Source organism: Polypterus senegalus, chromosome 11, assembly GCF_016835505.1.
Source record: "Polypterus senegalus isolate Bchr_013 chromosome 11, ASM1683550v1, whole genome shotgun sequence".
In the NCBI taxonomy this organism is placed as follows: domain Eukaryota; kingdom Metazoa; phylum Chordata; class Cladistia; order Polypteriformes; family Polypteridae; genus Polypterus; species Polypterus senegalus.
This window is the reverse complement of record NC_053164.1, coordinates 126,975,264-126,996,814: the sequence shown is the minus strand read 5'-3', so window position 1 is coordinate 126,996,814 and position 21,551 is coordinate 126,975,264. Positions and strand designations below refer to the sequence as shown.

The window sequence follows — 21,551 nt, the reverse complement described above, 5'->3', positions numbered from 1 at the left end:
TAATAGTAGGTATCTTCAAAATTCAAGTTAAATTAATTGGTCAAAACAGGCTCATGTTGCAGACTTGTTACACTAAAATTTGTTTCACTGGTGATTTTGCAAGTTAAATGAATTTAGGATTTTTAAAGACCTTTTTTGGTAGGAAACAAGGAATATTGCCTCCTAAAGGCTTGTCCACACTTCTGTGTTTTTTAACTGTGCTCTTTTCTGTAGCTGCATAAAACACATAATTCGTAGCCTCCTGTTGGAGTAGAGTGATGAGCAAAAAGGAAAGTTTTGATTAACATACATTTTCACAAAACTGACACTAAAATTCATTTCACACGAGATTTTACGATTATTATTACATTTATTTGGGGTTTTAAAGATTTCTGTTCAGTAGAAAACAAGGGATATTGCTTCCTAAAGCCTCATTCACACTTTTATGTTTGCCTGTGTTCTTTTCTGCAGCTGTGTAAAAAATAATTCATTTTGCACTGGTAAAATAAATTCTAATTGTGCCTCTTATTCATATCACCACCGAGAAGTGCAGGAGATTTTTTAACATGATATGCTTCATATTTTGAAGATATCATGAAGACACACTAAAACATAACATTGTCCACATTACTGGGTTTTCTCTGCACAAAAACTAACTGCATGGAAAGTTGCAGCTGTCAAACCACCATTGCCTACCAATCACATTATCGTAGTTGATGATGTGCACACTTTTGTTAATGTTTTATGTACTAGACATCATTTTTATTTAAATGCTAAATTAAAGGACAATGCACAAGCAAATAATGCATGAAAACGCTTCCAGATCAGAGCCAAGTGCCTTTCGTCTTTTGTGAAATGCACACATTAAGCAGGAAGAGAAATGCAATTTATTGTGTGAATTTTCTGTGAAGTGCAACACTGACTCAAACAACAAGCTGCCTCCCCACCAGCTGCATGGCTTCACATCCTACATCCCTGTCCTGCATACCCAGAACTGCAGCTGATGGAGACGTGAGCACAAAATATAATAATTAGAGAGGTCTATAGCATGTAACCAGCGATTACTGTGTTAATGTTTAGTGAGCAACACTTATTTTATATTGTCGCACATGTGCACATAGGAGGCTGTCAATGGGCTTGACAAAATGTGTTGGAATGCCTGGCTGAGGGTTGACAGTGCACTCTAACGCCTTTTCACCTTACCCTTCACATCCTCAGAAGTAAAGTCCACCCATCCTCTCCTCCAGCACCATCTCTGACCTCACTTCCGGGCACCTCACCTATGCCACGCCCCTTCCTGCTCAACCCCTATATAAAGCCTTACTCACCTATACCTTGTTAGTCCCATACGGACTCAGTCTACACAGACAACTCTGTTTTTGTTTGAATTTGCTTGCAATTTGCACACTAACTTTCAAGTATACAGGGTGGACCCCCAAACCCTTTTCTGGCTCTGTGTTTTCCTGTTACAATGTAAATGAGGTAGCATATGCTTAATATGAAGTTCTGTTTGTACTGATGTGCAATAAACACAATACAAGTCTAAATTTATTATATGAGCTGCAATTGTTTAACTCTTTTAATGTAAAAGTCCCCATTTATTATATAGTACATTATTACTATTATTATACTCTGTATGTCCTAGTCATTTTAGTATAACAAAAATTCTTATGTGTATTTCTGCAAATGCAGTTAGTCTGTTTTTAATAATCATATGTATTTTTGTTAGCATCAGTATTTTGCCAGTTCTTTTTGCAGCAGTTAGGGGAAACTTTTTTATTTACTAGAGTAGATAAATTTATCAAAAATGCTTTGAACATGATTTCTAGTCAACACAAATATACACCAATATATAGTATACTATATTACAAAAGAAAGACACTTAAAATATCATTTAAAGTTAAGATATTTCTAGGTCAGTAATTGAAAGATGCATTTAACCACAGAGTTTCTAAATGTGAGATTCCGCGACTGGAATTGAATCTCCTTTTCATGGTCAGCTGCCACCTCAAAGCTGTTTACATAATTTGGCTTATCTGAGTTTACATCTGAAATCCTCTGTAATACCCTCTTGGTGCCACCTGCTATGTTTTCCTTGCTCAAATGAAACAAATACTTAACATTGCATGTTTTCCAATCAGCCATCCAGATTCACCTCATCTTCTTGTGCTTTTAAGTGGGTGGTTTGTATTAATATTGTTATTGCAAGAGAGGCATGGACATTATCTTCCAAAGAGGAACACTCTGTATTTTTTTTAACACAGACACCTTTTTATTTTATTCATTTAATTATTTATTGAACTCATTGAAATAAAGTGAGCAATGTGTCTTCAAAGATTAGTGTCATGCAGTATTTGTAGTCTTTATTTATTTCAATAAATATATCCATCCATCTCTCCATCTATCCAGATTTATTTTCCATGGTTCCATTCACAACTGGCCAAACCAGCCCCAACAGAGTCAAGTACATAACCCCTATATAGGATGTTATTTCAACTGTGGTAGTGGGACTTCTTGTTCTGGGCTGTCCTATAAAATTGTTGGCATCCCTTTTTTTGGTATCACCATTGGTTTGTTGTATTTTATGTATAGCCAACAGTGTGCCAATAATGCCGACCATGATGCCTGTGCAGTTAGTTTTTGGAGTTGACATATGTATAAGCAGTATTAATGTGGACCAAACACAAGGGTGTGTATTATGTTAGCAGCATTATGGCATTATAGACTGACCCACAATCAGTACTGGTTTCTAGGAGAATAGAGTCTTCTGATCAGAGAAAATGTCCATTTTACCTTTCAAGGTCATCTGTCTGCCTAATACTATGCCTTTGAACTACAGAAGGAATCCAGTGTGGTCAGACAGACAAACACCTGAGAAAGGGCCACGTAAGAGATTTGTTTTATAATATGCATTGCGTTAATCTACAATCTAGAACATATCTCCATAGGTATGTAGGTATATATAGTCATAGGTGTTTTTAATGCTAGGTTAATATACCTTTAAAATATACTGCAATATACTTTGAAAATATCTTGAAATATATAGTGTAAAATATATTGTACAGGATTTAATATATATTGTAATGTTTCTAAAAATATATTGTATAGTTTATTATTCTTAGTATTTTAAAATATATTACATATTAGGGAACTTTGCCCCCGCTCGCTTCACTCACCAACCCCCTGGGCCAGCGCCCACGCGCTAACCTCTTTGCGGTTCTACCGCTCGCATATGGGGATACGGATGAACAATTTAAACAGATTTTAATTTTCATTTGACGTGTTAAATTTGCATCAATGCAACGTATAACTGCCCGTGTTTGAATTTTGCTTCTTTCTCTCTATTAAATAAAATGACTTTTCGAATGTTTGGCTCTGAGATTTGTTAATTGTCTTTGAAAAGCTATTCTAACGGAAACTGTTAATATTTTAATATGAATGACAAATCAAGATCTTCTTTGTTGTCTAATGTTATCTGCAGAAGATGAACTACATTACCTCTCTTGGGTACATCTCTATATATAATCTTCATTTGGATCTTGATCTTTGTTTGTCCGCGAATGAATTAGAAGAAGAAGCACTAGATGGCAGTAGAGAGACAGCTAAAACATAGTCATTGCATTAAGAATCTCCTCTAGGCTTATACTACTGAAGACTGTAGTACTCCAGTCACACCTCAAAACACAGACATTCAAACTAAACAAATTGTTATGCTTTAAATTAACTAAAGAGATCTTCATTTAGATCTTGATCTTTGTCCACGAATTCCATGCATGCGTAGACCACCTACCAGTTTAGTACTTTGTTGTTACTCACGGATGTCAACAATGTGCCGGAATAACGAAAGGGGTGGTGGACAGTGTTACGCTAGTTAGCTCCTGAGGCCTGGTTAGAGAATGCGATTGCCAAAGATAAAAGGTACGTGCCTACGTAACATATGAATGAAAGAAAGACAGTGGGTAAAATGAATGACAACGTAACAGCACGTTCCGGAAATTATTATTGTTACGTTGCAGCTGGCGAGTGCTGCACATCTCACAGTTGTACCATGGCTTGCTCACATGTCAGTGAAGTGATCCCTATTTATGCTTTAAAGAGCCTGGATACCTATGTGTCCCCCTTTTATAACCATTGCTCCGTGTATATTGCCTTACTCTTTGGATTGACACAAAGCAACCTGCAAGATTGGAGAAAGGTTGAGAAGAGATCGTGAGAGGAAACAACAGCGTCATGAAAACGAGTTGGACTGTGAACGGACAGAAGCAGAAATGCTCTTACATCACCACATAATTATGATTCGGACAGTGATTCCGAGTAGGCCGTTCCTATCGAATCAATATCCAAGGGTTTTCTTTTGTAATTTTGTTTCCCTTATAAAAAATCAAAATGCTGTGTGACGAAGGGCCCAGTTCACGACTGGCAGTCGCGTTTTAACAGAGAGCCCTTCACAGACAGCTTTAACATGCGCAATGTAGTTGGGCGAACATGGCTAGTTACATATAATTTCCTTGACTTTGATTCAAGAATACCTACACATAAAATTGGTTAATTATTGCAACACTTTACTTAAAAGTAAAAGGAGTAAATTTAATGGATGCTGTAATTAAAAGAATTTAAAAAACATTAAGAGTATTTTATCGATCCTAGATGGTAATGAAATTTGCTTGACTCCTCACAGATCTGACTGTTACTGAGACATTTTTTTAAGTCTAATACTTTACTGCAACAACTTTCACCCTACTTCCTGGTTATGAAAATTTTGACCACAATTCTTAGCATACACTTCCTATTCCTTTGGAATGACTTTTGATGCACAGTGCCTATATATCTGGAATTATTGTGGCACCATTTTTACAACATAGTGTCCCCATCACTGCCCCAGAGCATTAGGATCCATGCACAGACCACAAGGTAAGTGCCACCTGCTGGCCTTACCAACACCTTTTTTCAGCAGCAACCCAAGCTTCTACTAGATAGTCTCACATCCAAGTACTGATCTGGTCTGAACATGTTTAGCTTCAGGTGGATTATCTGTTCTGAAGTATATGTGTATGACTGCTGGCAACAAATGCTGTTGCATTTTAAATGTTGTCATGCATGCACATTCATGGTTCACCTTATTAGCCCGGATCAGGTATGCAATACCACTCTGTGACAAGAGGGGCCACTATTGCTACCAGTCTTGTCACTTCCCTTTGCAGTTCTGAGAAGATGCCCCATGACGGTGACTGACCCTTCCCTTACAGCTTTTAGATGCAGCAGCCCTTTTGGTCCAAATCATATAAAGGCAATCATTCCCAGCAGGAGGTGTCTCAGTTTTGACCTGAGCCTACTACAAGAAGGAGCTCTACAGGATGGACAGACCCTTGGCATAATTCTTTTGTTTGCTGTTTCCCTACTTGTGACATCGAGCACCTGTTTATTTTGTTTGATTTGTGTTTAATTTTGCAATTAAATGGAGTGGCCAGGTTGGCACTCCAATGTTTCTTTGGACTTGGTCAGTCACTCATCCCCAACAAGGCTTAAGTCATATTACAAAAAAAAATTATGTTTCTACAAAATCCATCACTGATAAAGATCCATGATTACACACTGAAGCAAAATGACTAAACCTGTTATTTTTTACACTAGTAAATTATTATACATGTAATATTGCCTATTTACCATTTGTTACTTTTCTCTTTCCATAAAATTAGTACAGTCAAAAAGATGAACTTATTCTTTAGAAATATCTTAAACTTGCCATTCAATACCCTTAGCTTTTCAACAGAGTATATAATGATTTAGTATTGACCAAGTAGTCATTGCAACGATGACAGCATATTACTTCATCCATTAAGCAAAGGCAAATTAGGAGCAAAACTCTAACAACTTTCCAATTTCCTTTCATTTAACAATTGCTATGCTTGTTGTATACATACAGACAGAGAATATTATTCATAAATGCGATTCTCAATCAGGAGACCAGAACAACTAGCTAAAATAATTATTTCTAAAAAATGGTATATATTTATTAAATCCTTATGAGGATAAAAACCTTTATACAGGTTTCTTCAATAAACATGTCTCTTCACAGGAACTGTAGAGAAACATTTTATGTCACACATAATATATATATCCTGCTGTGGGCTGGCACCCTGCTCAGGGTTTGTTTCCTGCCTTGCGCACTGTGTTGGCTGGGATTGGCTCCAGCAGACCCCCGTGACCCTGTAGTTAGGATATAGCGTATTGGATAATTGATGGATGGATGATATATATATATATATATATATATATATATATATATATATATATAGATATCTGTCAATCTCTATATTAGAGTTGATCAGCAAAATTCACAAAATCATTTCTTGCATCGAATATGATGTCTCGCTGACAACCTTGATCTCTGAATATTTTCCTGGAATTTTGCTGTGAAGCTGGCATAGATATTTTTTTTCTAGTGCCCCATGATGCTTTGCGAGGCCAGTCATGACATCACAGGGCTGTAGCAGTTCGAGAATATAATGCTGATCCTATCAGTGGGCTATAAACTCTTGAAAAACATGAAAATATCCTTAAACACAAATCATGTAGGTACAAGGAAACTGGAAATATGTCATGTCTTACAGGTAATGTCTTTTCATATGGACTTGTTTGTAACCTTTGTGCAACTTATGAGTCTACCCCTTTAATAATATTACCCAGAGTGCTCTGCAGTTGATGCAAACAGAAGAACTGAAGAATTCATGTGCTTTAATGTTGTGCTTATTCTGGAGCAGTGGCAATGAACAAGCAAAAGTGTCAGGGTAAAAAAAAACAAAAAACTGTACTGTTTGGTTCGAAAGAGGTGACTGCCTGCTATTGATTGTGTAGGGGTCTTAGTAAATTCATTCTTCCTGTCTGCCAGTGTTTTAATGTTCTGATATTTAATTATATTCATTTTATATCAGGAAGGTAGAGTGATACAATGGTTACTACTGGTACATCACAGTTCAGGTCACATTTTTGGCCACAATAATCAGTCCAGCATAGTTGGCAGATGTTCACCTAGTCCTTACAGACACTTTCAAAACCATTGCTCCATTTTATTCCAATCAAAACTAGTTCCTATTCTCCTTCCCCATTGACTTCAGTGCATTTTACTTAGTTTTGTAAAGATTTCTGCGATTTTGTTGAACTCGAGATGAAGCAAATTCAGCAGAATTTGCTCATCACCGCTCTATCATTATAGTCATGTTAGGAGATGGAGTGAATGATTCTGTTTGCCTTTGAAAGTACCAATCTTTTTTGGAAATTTCTTTGCCACGCTTCTTGGTATACTGTATTGTTAGTGCTACTGTTGGGTCACGCCACCATAAGTACTTCCCTGGATCCAGAAATCATCTTTTTTGAGCAACAAGCACTTGACTATGAGGGTGTTTTGACCTGGGATTAATTAACATTTTTTCTGATCTATTATTTGTGTCTCTTGAGTCTCAGTTCCTCCCGATGATGATTCTAATTTAGGAGGAATGTATTTGTTTTATTTATTAAATTACCCAGTTTAAGTTTATTTAAGTTTATTTATGGTTACTATGGTTTTGCTACCCAGGGATGAGTGAGAGTGTGTTGACAAAAACAAAATAAATCCTGTTTGTTAGTGCATACTTTACTAAAAGAAAACTCTGGGCCATCTTTGCCTGGCTTTTCACTACATCTATCTTTTGGTTGCTTCTATTCTATTATCTACTTCATGGAGATGTCAAAACAAAAAGAAAAAGTCAGTGGCACATGAACCCAATTCTAAAATAGGAAAAGGACACAGGAAAATATCTCAACATACATCATACTCTCTGTAAGACATCAGAGTAAGCAAAATGTGATATATGACTATGATGTGGCATCGGCTAAAATCTTATAGAATGTAGATTGTACCCAGGGAGCTTTTATGGATAAACACCGTGTCTTAAAACTATCTTGTGCTTGCTGAGTGAGTAGAGGAACAGTGAATGGTATGGATTAAAGGCTTTGGACTTTACAGGACATTCATATACCTTACTACCCCAGATGTTATTCTATGGCAACCCAGTCTAGAGAGATGAATTTCTACCCTCTGATACAAGAACATTGTGCATTAAGTCAAAATGTGAGTTGTGCCAAACGTTTGCTGGTAAACAGGGAAAACAAGCAGGATTTTGTTGAGAGAACAAAGGAGAAGTGAGACTGTTGGCTTTAACTCGATCTGTTAAGTCGATCTGTCAAGATGCATAGTGAAGCCGAAGAGATGTCTTTCTCTTTTGAGTTATTTTTCTGTGCAATGTATGTACTCTCTTTGCTCATTGTGTCTTAATGTTTTGCTAATCAAAGTATTATTTTACTATAATTTGGGCTCCTTTTATCCCAGGCAGCAGTGCCACCCGGGAGGCCCATTCTTATAAGGCTGTACATATTGCTACAATTATGACTATAAGTATATTTCTATGAGAAGTAAACTCAAAATATGGGAAGCAAGGGAAAAAGAGAGCTTTCTCTGTGGATATTTAGCATGCATGTTTGTTCTATCTCAAATGAAGATGCAATGAGAAGTCAAGCAAAATGACCCCTTTTATTCGCTAACTGAACTGATTACAACATGCAAGCTTTTGAGGCAAGTACGGCTCCTTCTTCAGGCTGCCTCAAAAGCTTGCATATTGTATCTGTTCAGTTAGCGAATAAAAGGTGTCATTTACTTGACTTCTCACTGCATCAATAATGGCTAACATTGTACAACACCCTACTACTCAAGAGAAAATGAAATTCCAACTTTCACTAGAACCAGGACTTTTAATTCTGCCTCAGCTCAATGACAATTCTAATTAAAAACTGCCTTCAAAATTCAATAGCCCGATGAACCAGGGACAAGATCATTCCTACAAGGGTAAAGAAAGAGAAAAGCATCCCAATACCCAATTTTTCAATATTGTTATAGAAGCTGGTAAAATGATCTTTTGATAGCATTTTGTTTTTCCTCAATGTAATTTAAAATAGAAGATCAAGTTGGTTCTTTTGTTAGATTTTTATTTTTCTTCAATGATATTTGAAATAGAAGGAGTTCAAGATGGTTCTTTTGTTAGTTTTTATTTTCCCTCAGTGATATTTCTCTCTTCTGTTTCTTTTTCCGGTTTCTTTGTGGTGGCGGCCTGCGCCACCAACACCTACTGAAAGCATCATGATGCACCAACATTGATGGACTGAAAGCCAGAAGTCTACATGACCATCATCATCAGGTCCTTCCATGAAAACCCTAAATACAAAGAGGACTGTTTGATTTATGTTAGGTAGATTGCCCAGAGGGGACTGGGTGGTCTCTTGGTCTGGAAACCCTACAGATTTTATTTTTTTCTCCAGCCTTTGGAGTTTTTTTTTGTTTTTTCTGTCCACCCTGGCCATCGGACCTTACTCTTATTCTATGTTAATTAATGTTGACTTATGTTTATTTTTTATTGTGTCTTCTATTTTTCTATTCATTTTGTAAAGCACTTTGAGCTACATTTTTTTTGTATGAATATGTGCTATATAAATAAATGTTAATTGATTGATTGATTGATATTTGAAATAGAAGGAGTTCAAGCTGTTTTTCTAACCCCCTATTGCATCTTGCATATTTCTTTCACATATTGACATATGGGTGGCATGGTGGCGCAGTGGTAGCACTGTTGCCTCGCAGTTAGGAGTTAGGTTTGCTTCCCGGGTCCTCCCTGCCGGGAGTTTGCATGTTCTCCCCGTGTCTGCATGAGTCTCCTCTGGGTACTCCGGTTTCCTCTCACAGTCCAAAGACATGCAGGTTGGTGCATTGGTGATTCTAAATTGTCCCTAGTGTGTGTGTGTGCATGCCCTATGGTGGGCTGGCACCCTGCCTTGTGCCCTGTGTTGGCTGGGATTGGTTCCAGCAGACCCCCGTTGCCCTGTAGTTAGGATATAGCGGGTTGGATAATGGATGGATATTAAAACGCAGTATATATTTTCATTTTGCAGATTGACAGGAAGAGACCATTCTTACTCCCAGAATCCAAATACCTGATGAATGTTGCTTGTACCTGACACTGATAATCGTAAACCTCCTCATGGTTTACTTAAGTACATCTGGAGAGATTATTCACAGGAATCCTCCTGCCTATTCAGAAATTCAATTTCTGATTATTTGCTTTAACTTTCCACTCTAGATTTAGCAGTTAACCCATAGTTAAGAAAAAATAACACGTCAGTGACCTCCTGTATGAAGATGACTTCAAAAGGTACATTTCTCAAAGCATAGTGTGGTATCTCTGTGATTTACAATTTCTTTTTCCAAAATTATGTAACTTACCATCAGGAAAAATAGGTCTTCCGCAATCAAAGTCCAGCTCTAAAATAAAAAAGAAGGATTTTAGAAAAAATGTATTGGAATACCACATATTTTCATGTTTACCATATATAATTAAAAAATAAAAATATTAAGCATAGATTCACATATAACTTGTAAGTAGCAAGTACACACAACATTACACCCCACCCCAGCACCCAGCCCTATGAACCATCTGCTCCCTGCTGCCAGGCAGTTTGAATGGCAGTCCCACGCAGGCCTGCATATCTGAGTCCATCCTGTCTGAAAGCATGGAGACAGACTGGCATGTGGCCAGAACAAGTGATTAAAAACAGATGGTCCCTGTCATCAGGCTCACACCTAGAGTCCAGTAGATTTGGCAATTTAAACAGAAAGCTATGAATACTGCCTCTGATTGAGTTAAAAAAGATAAACATTTCAAAATAATCACTTTTCAAATGCATCATACTGTACTCGTATATATGTGTGTTAAAAGAAAAAAAAAGAAAGTTTGGTTAATACTAAATAATATGCTGTAATCTATTTGTGGAGACATTGTGGAACTATTTATTTATTTAAACTCACAAGATGTCAAAGGCAAATGATGTTGGGATGATCACCTAGAATTTCAGAAGCAACACTGCTGGATTTCTTAAATACCATTTTGAATGGTGAAAATATCTAACGTCAACATTCTATAAGAAAGATAAATCACAGGAGTAACAGTTGTGACAGATTGGGGGTGCTACTGCTCCCTTGACCCTTGTCCAAGACGTCAGACACGTGGTACAAGTCCAAAAGTTGACTTTATTTATACTGCACAGTGCACAAAGCACCCTTCCTCTCCACAATACTCATAAATCACAATACAAATCACTAATAAACAATCCTCCACTCCCAGACGCGTTGCCACCCTTCCACCCAGCTCAGCACCCTGTCTGGGGATTTCCCATAGTCCTTTATAGTCCCTGACCCGGAAGTGTTTCCCATCCTTCAGTCCATGATTACTTATCACTTCTGGGTCAGATAAAAAGTCCTCTTCTTCACCCCGGAAGCACATCATTCCCCTTGTCCATGTGACTCGGACGTACTTCCGGGGCGTTGGGAAAATATCCTTCGTTCCTTCTTGCAGCGTCCTCTAGTGGCCCCCACGGTATCCAGCAGTGTTGTGGATAAAAACTCCATTGTCCAGGATTCCCTGCTGGTCTTTGGGGCCCCTCCATGCTGCAGGGAGAGCTCCATCTGGCGGCCTGGGGGTATTGGCCGGGATGACTGGCCAGCCATATACCACACAGTCTTTACAGCTGAAAGGGCTGATGAGATACAGGAAAACAGAAAGACCCATTTTTATGTCTGTAAATGTTACACATGGGGGACACATTGAGATATATTAACTCTTTTAGGGCGGATGTCAACAGGACGGGTTGAGGATGGTAATCAACGGTAAGCAATAACAAAACCTGCCATTACATTTTAGTTGGACTCTCTTTGGTAGAAGGAAAGTTAGCTTGGTTGGTCTGACCGAGATTCCCTATGCTTGAGTGAGTAGTGAATAGCAAACTGCAGCAAAAATTATATCATCATCTGGTGAGAAATCAAAGCGAAAATACTCGGTGGATGACGTTTTGCACATTATCACTCAATTGTACTCTGACTTTTTGAACTCCAATTTTTATGCATGTGATCTGGAGATTGAGATCAAAAACAAAAGTGAGGTACCTGCATCAGCTGATCGGTCCTCAGCTGATCGTGGTGCTGAACACGTTCGTGTCAAAATGACAAGAGGTACAAACCAGATTGCACTGCACTGCAACCATGACTGCCACCGCCGCCAAAGCCTCCTACCAGACAAGGACAACATGGCAGCCAAGCCTGCCGCTCACCCCCGCCAGCCATCATGCTGCCCATGAGTGGCTCCAGCCACAAGAGACGGCAAACTGGTGGCCACAGCACACAGAAACAAACATTTTATGTTGATTTACATGTGAAACTGCTGCTTTGTGTGCTTTTCAGAAAACTGCATTTTTTGAAAAAAAATATACAGCCCTCAAAGAGTTAAAAAGTGTTCTTTTACATTCATGTAAAAATGATGGTGTTTATTTTAATATTTATTGGTCTATAGTATTTTCATTCTTTAACACTATGTACCTTAAATAGGGTCTATACTGATTCTGCATTCCATTTGAAGTGGGATGTTGAAATTTCCAAGTTCCTAGTCAGAATGTTCAACTGAACCAAACCCTTTAGTTGGATTTCCAACTCAGAAACTTGGGGCTGGTCTGTCATGTCCAATTTTATCCAACTTCAGATAATGACGTCAATTCAAAATGTATATTTTGTAATATTATACTGTTTATTAGCAATTCTATTTGTGTATGCCTACATCACTCATACACACAGTACTGTTATGGTGATTGGAAATGCAAAATACCATGCAATGTGTTGTTATCAACTATTATTTATTCAGAGCAAGTACAACAAAGGTTTTTCCAAATGGTTTAATGGAACATGGTCAACTCAGGTGTGATGTCATTCCCAGAACTGACATCCAACTTCCAAGGTAAATAGAATTTAGAATTAGTTTTGTATTTGACATTAAAGAAAGAGAGAAGACACCATTAGAGCTGTCTGTCTCAGACAGACTACTGCTTGGAGATGAACAATACACATGTGTGAGGAGATGAGATGAGTTGACACTTTGACCTCTCTTGCTTTTTTACATGCTGTATCACCTCTTATACTGCTTTCCATATCCCAGTCTTGCCTGCAATAATATTTATCATTCCTATGAAGTTGCCCCATCCCTTTGCAAATATAAAAGCCTTCATTTTTCTGGGAAGGCTTTGCACAAGATTTTGGAGTGTGTTTGTGGGAATTTGTGATGATGTTGGAAAAGAAGATATGGCTCACAATTGGTGTTCCAATTCATCTTAAAGTTATTTAATTGGGTTATATACTATGTTTTTGATTTTATGCATCTGTTAACAATGGGGTGGCTGAAACACCTGGGACCTCATGTATAAATGTTGTGTACGCACAAAAATATTGCGTATTCCTGTTTTCATGCACACTTTGAGATGTATAAAAGCTAAACTTGGCATAAAGTCAAACACATTTTCACGGCAGCCTCACACTATACGTTTCTGTTTGGTTTTGCAAACAGGCGGCACCCAGCATCAAAGCACTGGTACTGTTTTTGTGTGGTGTCCCTTTTTTCATATTCACATTCTTGATGTGAGTGTTATGAAATACACCTAAATTAATTGCATGTCATTTAGAAATTAAATTCACCCAATTGTAATCATTCTGTAACAATATAATGGTTCACGGAATGGCCAAACTTTTCTAAATACCATAGCAGTTTTAGAGTTGTTAGAAGACAGGGTGTATAGATGATGATGACTAGCCTCTGAGCCAATTTCAATTTCCAAGAGCTATACTCTTGGAGCTGTGTGCTACATTGGTGCCGGCTTTACAGAGGCATTCTTTGAGAAATTGGGCTCTACCTGCTCCTTTGCAGGTTTTGTTCACCCTCGGGTGTACTCACACTGGCAATTCATTCCATGCCCAGGCACATTTGTCCGCATGTAACCCAACAAAGTCTAGTTCGTTCGACTAGTGTGATCACTCTGTGCTGGGCCAACTGTGCCATGCCCTGGCCCAATTGGAAAAAGTGGGCCTTAGCACGGTTCAGTAGCATTTGGGAACAGTGTGTTCGCTAAATGTGCATGGAAAATACACATGATGTCAATGATGTGACAAGTCAGATAATGCAATTCTCATTTCATTCAATATCTTTTGAGTTAAAAGAGGGTTTTTATTCTTACCTCACACATGAACGTGAATTGTAGTTGGCAAGAAAAGCTGCAAATTCCTCCCTTAACATCATTTATCACCATAAAAAGCTTCTCATATATGAAGCACGATTAACAGCAAATCTCTGTAGAGCATTATCCTACCCTACACAACTCCAAAACAACCACAAAATAAGTAAAATCATTTTGACATGCATGCTGTCTCTCCATGTTCGAATCTTGTTTTGGCTTTACACAAAGTTGCATGGTTGTGACAAAAGCGTGCCTGGGCCTGGAATGTTAAGTGCAGTATGAATGCAGGCCAGTGGGGAACTGGGAGAAGGACAATCACGCTTGGGCACAGTACTGAACAAACATGCCTAGCGTGAGTACACCCTTAGCCACAGAAATACCTGATCAGGTATTTCACAAACATCACTGAGTCACACCATGCCAGCTGTATAGAATGGTATTATCTGCTTGTAATCCAGATATATAAGATTTCCTTACACTGTGGTTGAACTGGGAAATATCAAAGCGCAATTCGCAGCAACATCCAGTTTCCTAAATGTAATCAGAGTTGTCAACTGCACACATATTGCAATTGCAACAGCACTGGATAAGTTAGATCAGCTAGGGATAAATCACCAAAAGAATGAGCTCGCATTACATCATGGAGAGCCTATAAAAAAATGTCATCTCTGCACAGTTGCAGGTACTTTTTCCAACTAGTGCGGCAAAAGACAAGCAGTCCTTATAAGGATAGCGACTCACCACAATGAGATCATGTAAAGAGCAGAGAATGTATCTGTTGTGGCACTACACTATAAAATAGCCTTCAGAGAATGAATTTGCTTATGTAAATACAAAGCATTTCCACTCCATTAATTTGCTGCTCTATAGACCAAAGAAAGTGTGTTGTATTGTGCAAGCATGTAGCGTGCTGCATATTGTGACACATAGTCGTGGCTTGCCCATACCTGAAAAGATGCGGTATAATGAACCTGACTGACCCTGACCCACCAAATGATCTGCCAAATCAGACAGTGTTACAACAGGTAATCAGATGCAGCATTTTTTTTTTATTGAATTTGTGGTCAATATCACACAGTACAGCCCTTATATTACTTAGTTCCTTGGCCACATCTCTTACAGCATCCACTATTGCATTTTGTGACTCCATAACAAAATTTGTCAGCACACAGCCAGATGGTCGCCAGTGGTTTCCAAGGCAGAGGTGTGTGCACAGCCAGTGCCCGAAGATGTGCTGAGTACAGAAGCACCATCACCGCCTACATTGGTGTCCTCGGCATGGGGGTCAGCTGGTGTAATACAGAATTGTCTGAAACAGAATAAACAGACGGTGGGCTGCAACTTGCCTTTTCATGTTGACTTTTATATCTGACCACTTCTTGTTGCTTTTAGGCACTGTGCAACTTTCTGAACTTTATCCTTTGAGTGTCTGTGCCACACAATATCACTCCATCAACTTCCTTTTGTTGCTTACACCAATGCTTCAGCCAACAAATAGTACGTTTTCCCTTGCTCCAGATCACACTCGCTAAAATTCTTCTTTTTTCCACAAGCTTTTGCCATTGTCTTTTCTCTTTTTAAAAGAAGGCAGCATAAAGAAGAAGGACGTCTCATGCCTGGACAAACTTGTTAGGAAAGCAGGCTCTATTGTAGGAATAAAGCTTGACAGTTTAACATCTGTAGCAGAGCAACGGGCACTAAGCAAACTCCTGTCAATCATGAAGAATCCACTGCATCCACTTAACAGTGTCATCTCCAGGCAGAGGAGTAGCTTCAGCGACAGACTTTTGTCACTGTCCTGCTCCACTGACAGACTGAGGAGATCGTTCCTCCCCCACAGTATGCGACTCTTCAATTCCACCCGTGGGAGTAAATGCGAACATTACTCAAAGTTATTGTCTGTTTTTACATGATTTTTATTACTCTTTAATTTAATATTGTTTTTTTTTGTATCAGTATACTGCTGCTGGATTATGTGAATTTCCCCTTGGGATTAATAAAATATCTATCTATCTATCTACAGTGGTGTGAAAAACTATTTGCCCCCTTCCTGATTTCTTATTCTTTTGCATGTTTGTGTGGTGTTATGGGTCCACAGCTCGTGGAGAAAAGGCCATTGATTTTAAATAAATAATCACCGCACCGAGGCGGCTTCGTGAGGGGGGCGTTGTTGTAGCGAGCCGCGGGGCAGTCGTCGATGTGGGCGTTTCTCACCGTGTGCACAGGTGAGGAACTGCCCACATTCGTGATTGCTCCCGTGGCTAATGCTGCAGCTGTGATGGCCCCTCACGTTTTTAAAAGAAGCGCAAGTCGGTTGGGGAGAAAAGAAAGAAACGTTCGAAGAGGGAGAATCGATTGGAGAGAAAGGAAAGGAGAGGACGGAGGTTACAGGGAGCGTGGAAGCAAGCGGTGCAGGAGAGAGACGGACACGCGGAGCGTGTGGTGAGCACGCGATCGAGCGCTCGTGGGCAGCTGCGAGGAAGCTGGGTGTTAGGCCGACACCCAGGTGTTTGTGTAGATGTCGCTCCCGCTGAGTGATCTGGTAGCGGGAGTGACAAGGTGAAAGCGACGGGCCGCAGAGAGGCCATGAAAAGGCAGCGGAAGTCGGAGACTTGGTGATGGAATCCCCAACGTGGGCGACCTGGCCGTTGGTGGGAAACCAAGTTCTCCGGGACTGGGATGAGTGCCATACCGAAGCCAGGGATCGGGAGGTCTCCAGTCTCGTGCGTGTGTTTCAGGAGGGCAGCTGCAGAGAGCGTCTTGCCTGCTGCGATGCCCAAACGGGATTAGCAGGTGAGACGCTAACCGAAGAGCACCAGATTTGTTTGTTGGTTTTAAGACTGCTTCCAAGAGAAGATTTTAACCTCCGATTTTAAAGGATTGTTTTTTTTCTATTGAGTTTTAACCTCCACATGTTCATTTAATGGATTATTTATTTATTTAATGAATATGAAGAACTGCACTATTTATTTGAATACTGTTTTTGTTTTGTTGACTGCTTTTAATAAAAGCACTATTGCACTTTTTGTATACCACCCCTTGCTCAATTGTTTATTTGCCTCCATTGACTAGCTCACTCGGCAACATTATCGACGGTGTTGGGTTCAAGGGTTCCCAAACATCAAAGGGAGTGTGGAGCCAGAACCCACATCGTCACATTTGGTGGAAGCGGTGGGATGAGCTAGCAGTGGAGCCAGAACCCACATCGTCACAGTTTGTCACACAAAATGTTTCTGATCATCAAAAACATTTAACCATTAGTCAAATATAACACAAGTAAACACAAAATGCAGTTTTTAAATGATGTTTTTTATTATTTAGGGAGAAAAAAAATCCAAACCTACAAGGCCCTGTGTGAAAAAGTAATTGCCCCCTGAACCTAATAACTGGTTGGGCCACCCTTAGCAGCAATAACTGCAATCAAGCGTTTGCGATAACTTGCAGTGAGTCTTTAACAGCGCTCTGGAGGGATTTTGGCCCACTCATCTTTGCAGAATTGTTGTAATTCAGCTTTATTTGAGGGTTTTCTAGCATGAACCGCCTTTTTAAGGTCATGCCATAGCATCTCAATTGGATTCATGTCAGGACTTTGACTAGGCCACTCCAAAGTCTTCATTTTGTTTTTCTTCAGCCATTCAGAGGTGGATTTGCTGGTGTGTTTTGGGTCATTGTCCTGTTGCAGCACCCAAGATCGCTTCAGCTTGAGTTGACGAACAGATGACCAGACATTCTCCTTCAGGATTTTTTGGTAGACAGTAGAATTCATGGTTCCATCTATCACAGCAAGTCTTCCAGGTCCTGAAGCAGCAAAACAACCCCAGACCATCACACTACCACCACCATATTTTACTGTTGGTATGATGTTCTTTTTCTGAAATGCTGTGTTCCTTTTACGCCAGATTTGCCTTCCAAAAAGTTCAACTTTTGTCTCATCAGTCCACAAGGTATTTTCCCAAAAGTCTTGGCAGTCATTTAGATGTTTTTTAGCAAAATTGAGATGAGCCCTAATGTTCTTTTTGCTTAACAGTGGCTTGCGTCTTGGAAATCTGCCATGAAGGCCGTTTTTGCCCAGTCCCTTACTTATGGTGGAGTCGTCAACACTGACCTTAATTGAGGCAAGTGAGGCCTGCAGTTCTTTAGATGTTGTCCTGGGGTCTTTTGTGACCTCTCGGATGAGTCGTCTCTGCGCTCTTGGGGTAATTTTGGTCGGCCGGCCACTCCTGGGAAGGTTCACCACTGTTCCTTGTTTTGCCATTTGTGGATAATGGCTCTCACTGTGGTTCGCTGGAGTCCCAAAGCTTTAGAAATGGCTTTATAACCTTTACCAGACTGATAGATCTCAATTACTTCTGTTCTCATTTATTCCTGAATTTCTTTGGATCTTGGCATGATGTCTAGCTTTTGAGGTGCTTTTGGTCTACTTCTCTGTGTCAGGCAGCTCCTATTTAAGTGATTTCTTGATTAAAACAGGTGTGGCAGTAATCAGGCCTGGGGGTGGCTACGGAAATTGAACTCAGGTGTGATACACCACAGTTAGGTTATTTTTAACAAGGGGCAATTACTTTTCACACAGGGCCATGTAGGTTTGGATTTTTTCTCCCTAAATAATAAAAACCATCATTTAAAAACTGCATTTTGTGTTTACTTGTGTTATATTTGACTAATGGTTAAATGTGTTTGATGATCAGAAACATTTTATGTGACAAACATGCAAAAGAATAAGAAATCAGGAAGGGGGCAAATAGTTTTTCACACCACTGTATCTATCTATCTATCTATCTATCTATCTATCTATCTATCTATCTATCTATCTATCTATGTAACAAAATACTGAACAGAAGGGGCTACTTATAATGATATGCATATTTAAATATGCAAAATTCTGGCAGGGATCAGGGTGGGGTTGTAGGTGCATGCACGTGCATTAAATTTCATGTTCATTGAGATTTATAAAGGGGCAGTGTGGAACTTGGCGTACACAGAGTTTAATGCACCTAGATATTTTTGTGAGTATGCACATTTCCAGTTTTGTCCATACTCCATGATTTTGTGTGAATTCTACACACAGTGTTATACATGAGAACCATGAACACAATAATTTGGAGGCCATATAGTGCATGCGTGTGTGTGTGTGTGTATATATATTATTATTATTAACATATTATATACATATATATTGTGGCAGATGGCCGGGGCAACCTCCCTGGCTCACAGCGGGGGGTTTGGAGTATAGAAGCTCAATCCTGCTGGGGTCCGTGGCGACAGCCAGGAGGCGCCTGGACAGTTAGTTGCTGAGCCCTCGGTTGCAGCACTTCTGCCACACCTGGAAGAAGGTCTTGGAGTACCTGGAGCACTTCCGGGTGCCCTATAAAAGGGGCCGCCACACTCCATTCGAGGAGTTCATTCGAAACATTTTTTTTCTTCATTTTAGTTGTCTCACTTGTTAAATAAACCCTTAATTGCTTATTTCAGTCTTAAACAACTACATTCACTGTTTTAATTGCTCCTTTTTAGCAAATGACAAAGAAACCAGCAGTTTTCCATTTAGCTTGTTTCCATTTATACCAGTGTGTATTCATTGTTAAAGTATTTGGTTTAATGAAGTACTCAGAAGGAAACTGAAGAGAAAGACAAGAAGTGAAAAATCTGTTTTAGATTTCAAATCATTGAGATAATATCATTAGAAAGTAAAGAAAATTTACAATTTAGAATGACCAGTCATTGCAGAGACAAACAAGTTATGGTATTATTGGCAAGGATTATTTTCTAATTAAGCAAATGGGTTGGAACAAAAACTTGCAGCCACTGTGGCCTTCCAGGACTGAAGATGATCACCCTTGGTGTACACTCAGGTACTGGGCAGTGTGTAGCAGTGTCAGAAGAAACAGGCAATATTCTTCCAGGGCACTAAAGGGTAGGTGTTTCTTGGCAAACAGCAACAGAACTAAATTCTCCTTGCAGGGAGAGGTTGAGTCTTTGATGGCTATTAAAGCCAAAATATTTAATTATTGCAGAAAGTATGGTGATGGTAAGCAAATGTCCAGTTAATCAAAAGAGATCGAGACTGGTCAACTAAAATTAATTTTGCTTTTATTTATTAAATACTAGGCGTTCCTCACGACTCCACCCATGTAGTAGTGAAACAGGACAAACTTTAAATATCAATAAACAAAAAGGCATCGCTAGCTAAGCGGAAGCAAGTTACGCTCCAAAACAAAGAGGTAGACCGACTCCCCACTCCTAACGTCACACTTCCCCCTCTGTCTCGGATTAGCGTGAGTATATTACTCCTGCAAATGAACTATAATTCTTAGCGCAATGAGAGAAGTCGCAAAATCAATTTGGAATGTTCAAGCAAATTCTAGAAAAAAACCCAATATAAATCTAGTAGTTCCATCCATTCATTATCTAACCCGCTATATCCTAACTACAGGGTCACGGGGGTCTGCTGGAGCCAATCCCAGCCAACACAGGGCACAAGGCAGGAAACACGTCAGCCCACCTCAGTCTGTTAAGTACTGTAGTTCTCTCGTGAAAACCAGTCAGATAGACAGACGTTGGATTTTACATATATAGAGATGAGATGTTTAGGAAATGTTAATTCCATTTATTTAGAAGAGGTATGTTTTTGCCGTTATTTATATATTGTCTGAAATTTGTATTTATTTTAATATTGTGATTAAGTAAAATAAGACAGGTATATTGTATTTCATAAGAAAGCTGCAAATGTTCACAGTTTAAATGAAAATATCAAATTCTTAGATATGTGAGGTTATATTTTGTCTGGGGTGTAAGAAAAGAAACTTGAATTGCTTCTTTCTTAGAAATCGCCTTTGTCAATGGGTGGGCCTCTCTGGCAGTGTCTTAAATTGGTTTGAATCCTACCTGGCAGGGAGAAAATTCTTTGTTAGTTGTCGTAATCACAACTCAAAGACACATGATATCCTATATGGTGTTCCACAAGGCTCTATCCTGGGTCCGCTGCTCTTCTCAATCTACATGCTTCCGTTAGGTCAGATTATCTCAGGGCACAACGTGATCTACCACAGCTATGCTGATGACACACAGCTGTATTTATCAATAGCACCTGATGACCCAGACGCTGTTAATTCACTAACACAATATCTTACTTGTGTTTCTAATTGGATTAATAGTAATTTTCTCAAGCTAAATAAAGAGAAAACAGAAATTTTAGTGATTGGCAATAATGGAGACAATGAAATTATTAGAAATAAACTTGATGCATTAGGATTAAAAGTCAAGACGGAGGTAAAGAACTTAGGGGTAACTGTTTACTGTAGCCTGAGTTTTAAATCACACATTAATCAGATCACTAAGACAGCATTTTTTCACTTAAGAAACATAGCAAAAGTTAGACCTTTTATATCCTTGAAAAATGCTGAGAAATTAGTTCACGCTTATGTTTTCAGTCATCTAGATTA

The 21,551-nt window shown here is 39.1% G+C and overlaps 1 protein-coding gene across 6 annotated transcripts in view; it reads right to left on the bottom strand.

The window, feature by feature from the left end:
• The window catches only part of sorbs3 (sorbin and SH3 domain containing 3), a 275,634-nt gene that overhangs the window by 85,752 nt on the left and 168,331 nt on the right, over window positions 1–21,551 (bottom strand). For all 6 annotated transcript variants that reach the window (XM_039769617.1, XM_039769613.1, XM_039769616.1 and 3 more), the window contains one exon: window positions 10,286–10,324. In XM_039769617.1, the coding sequence (XP_039625551.1) occupies window positions 10,286–10,324 (39 nt within the window). The remainder of the gene's footprint in view (window positions 1–10,285; window positions 10,325–21,551) is intronic.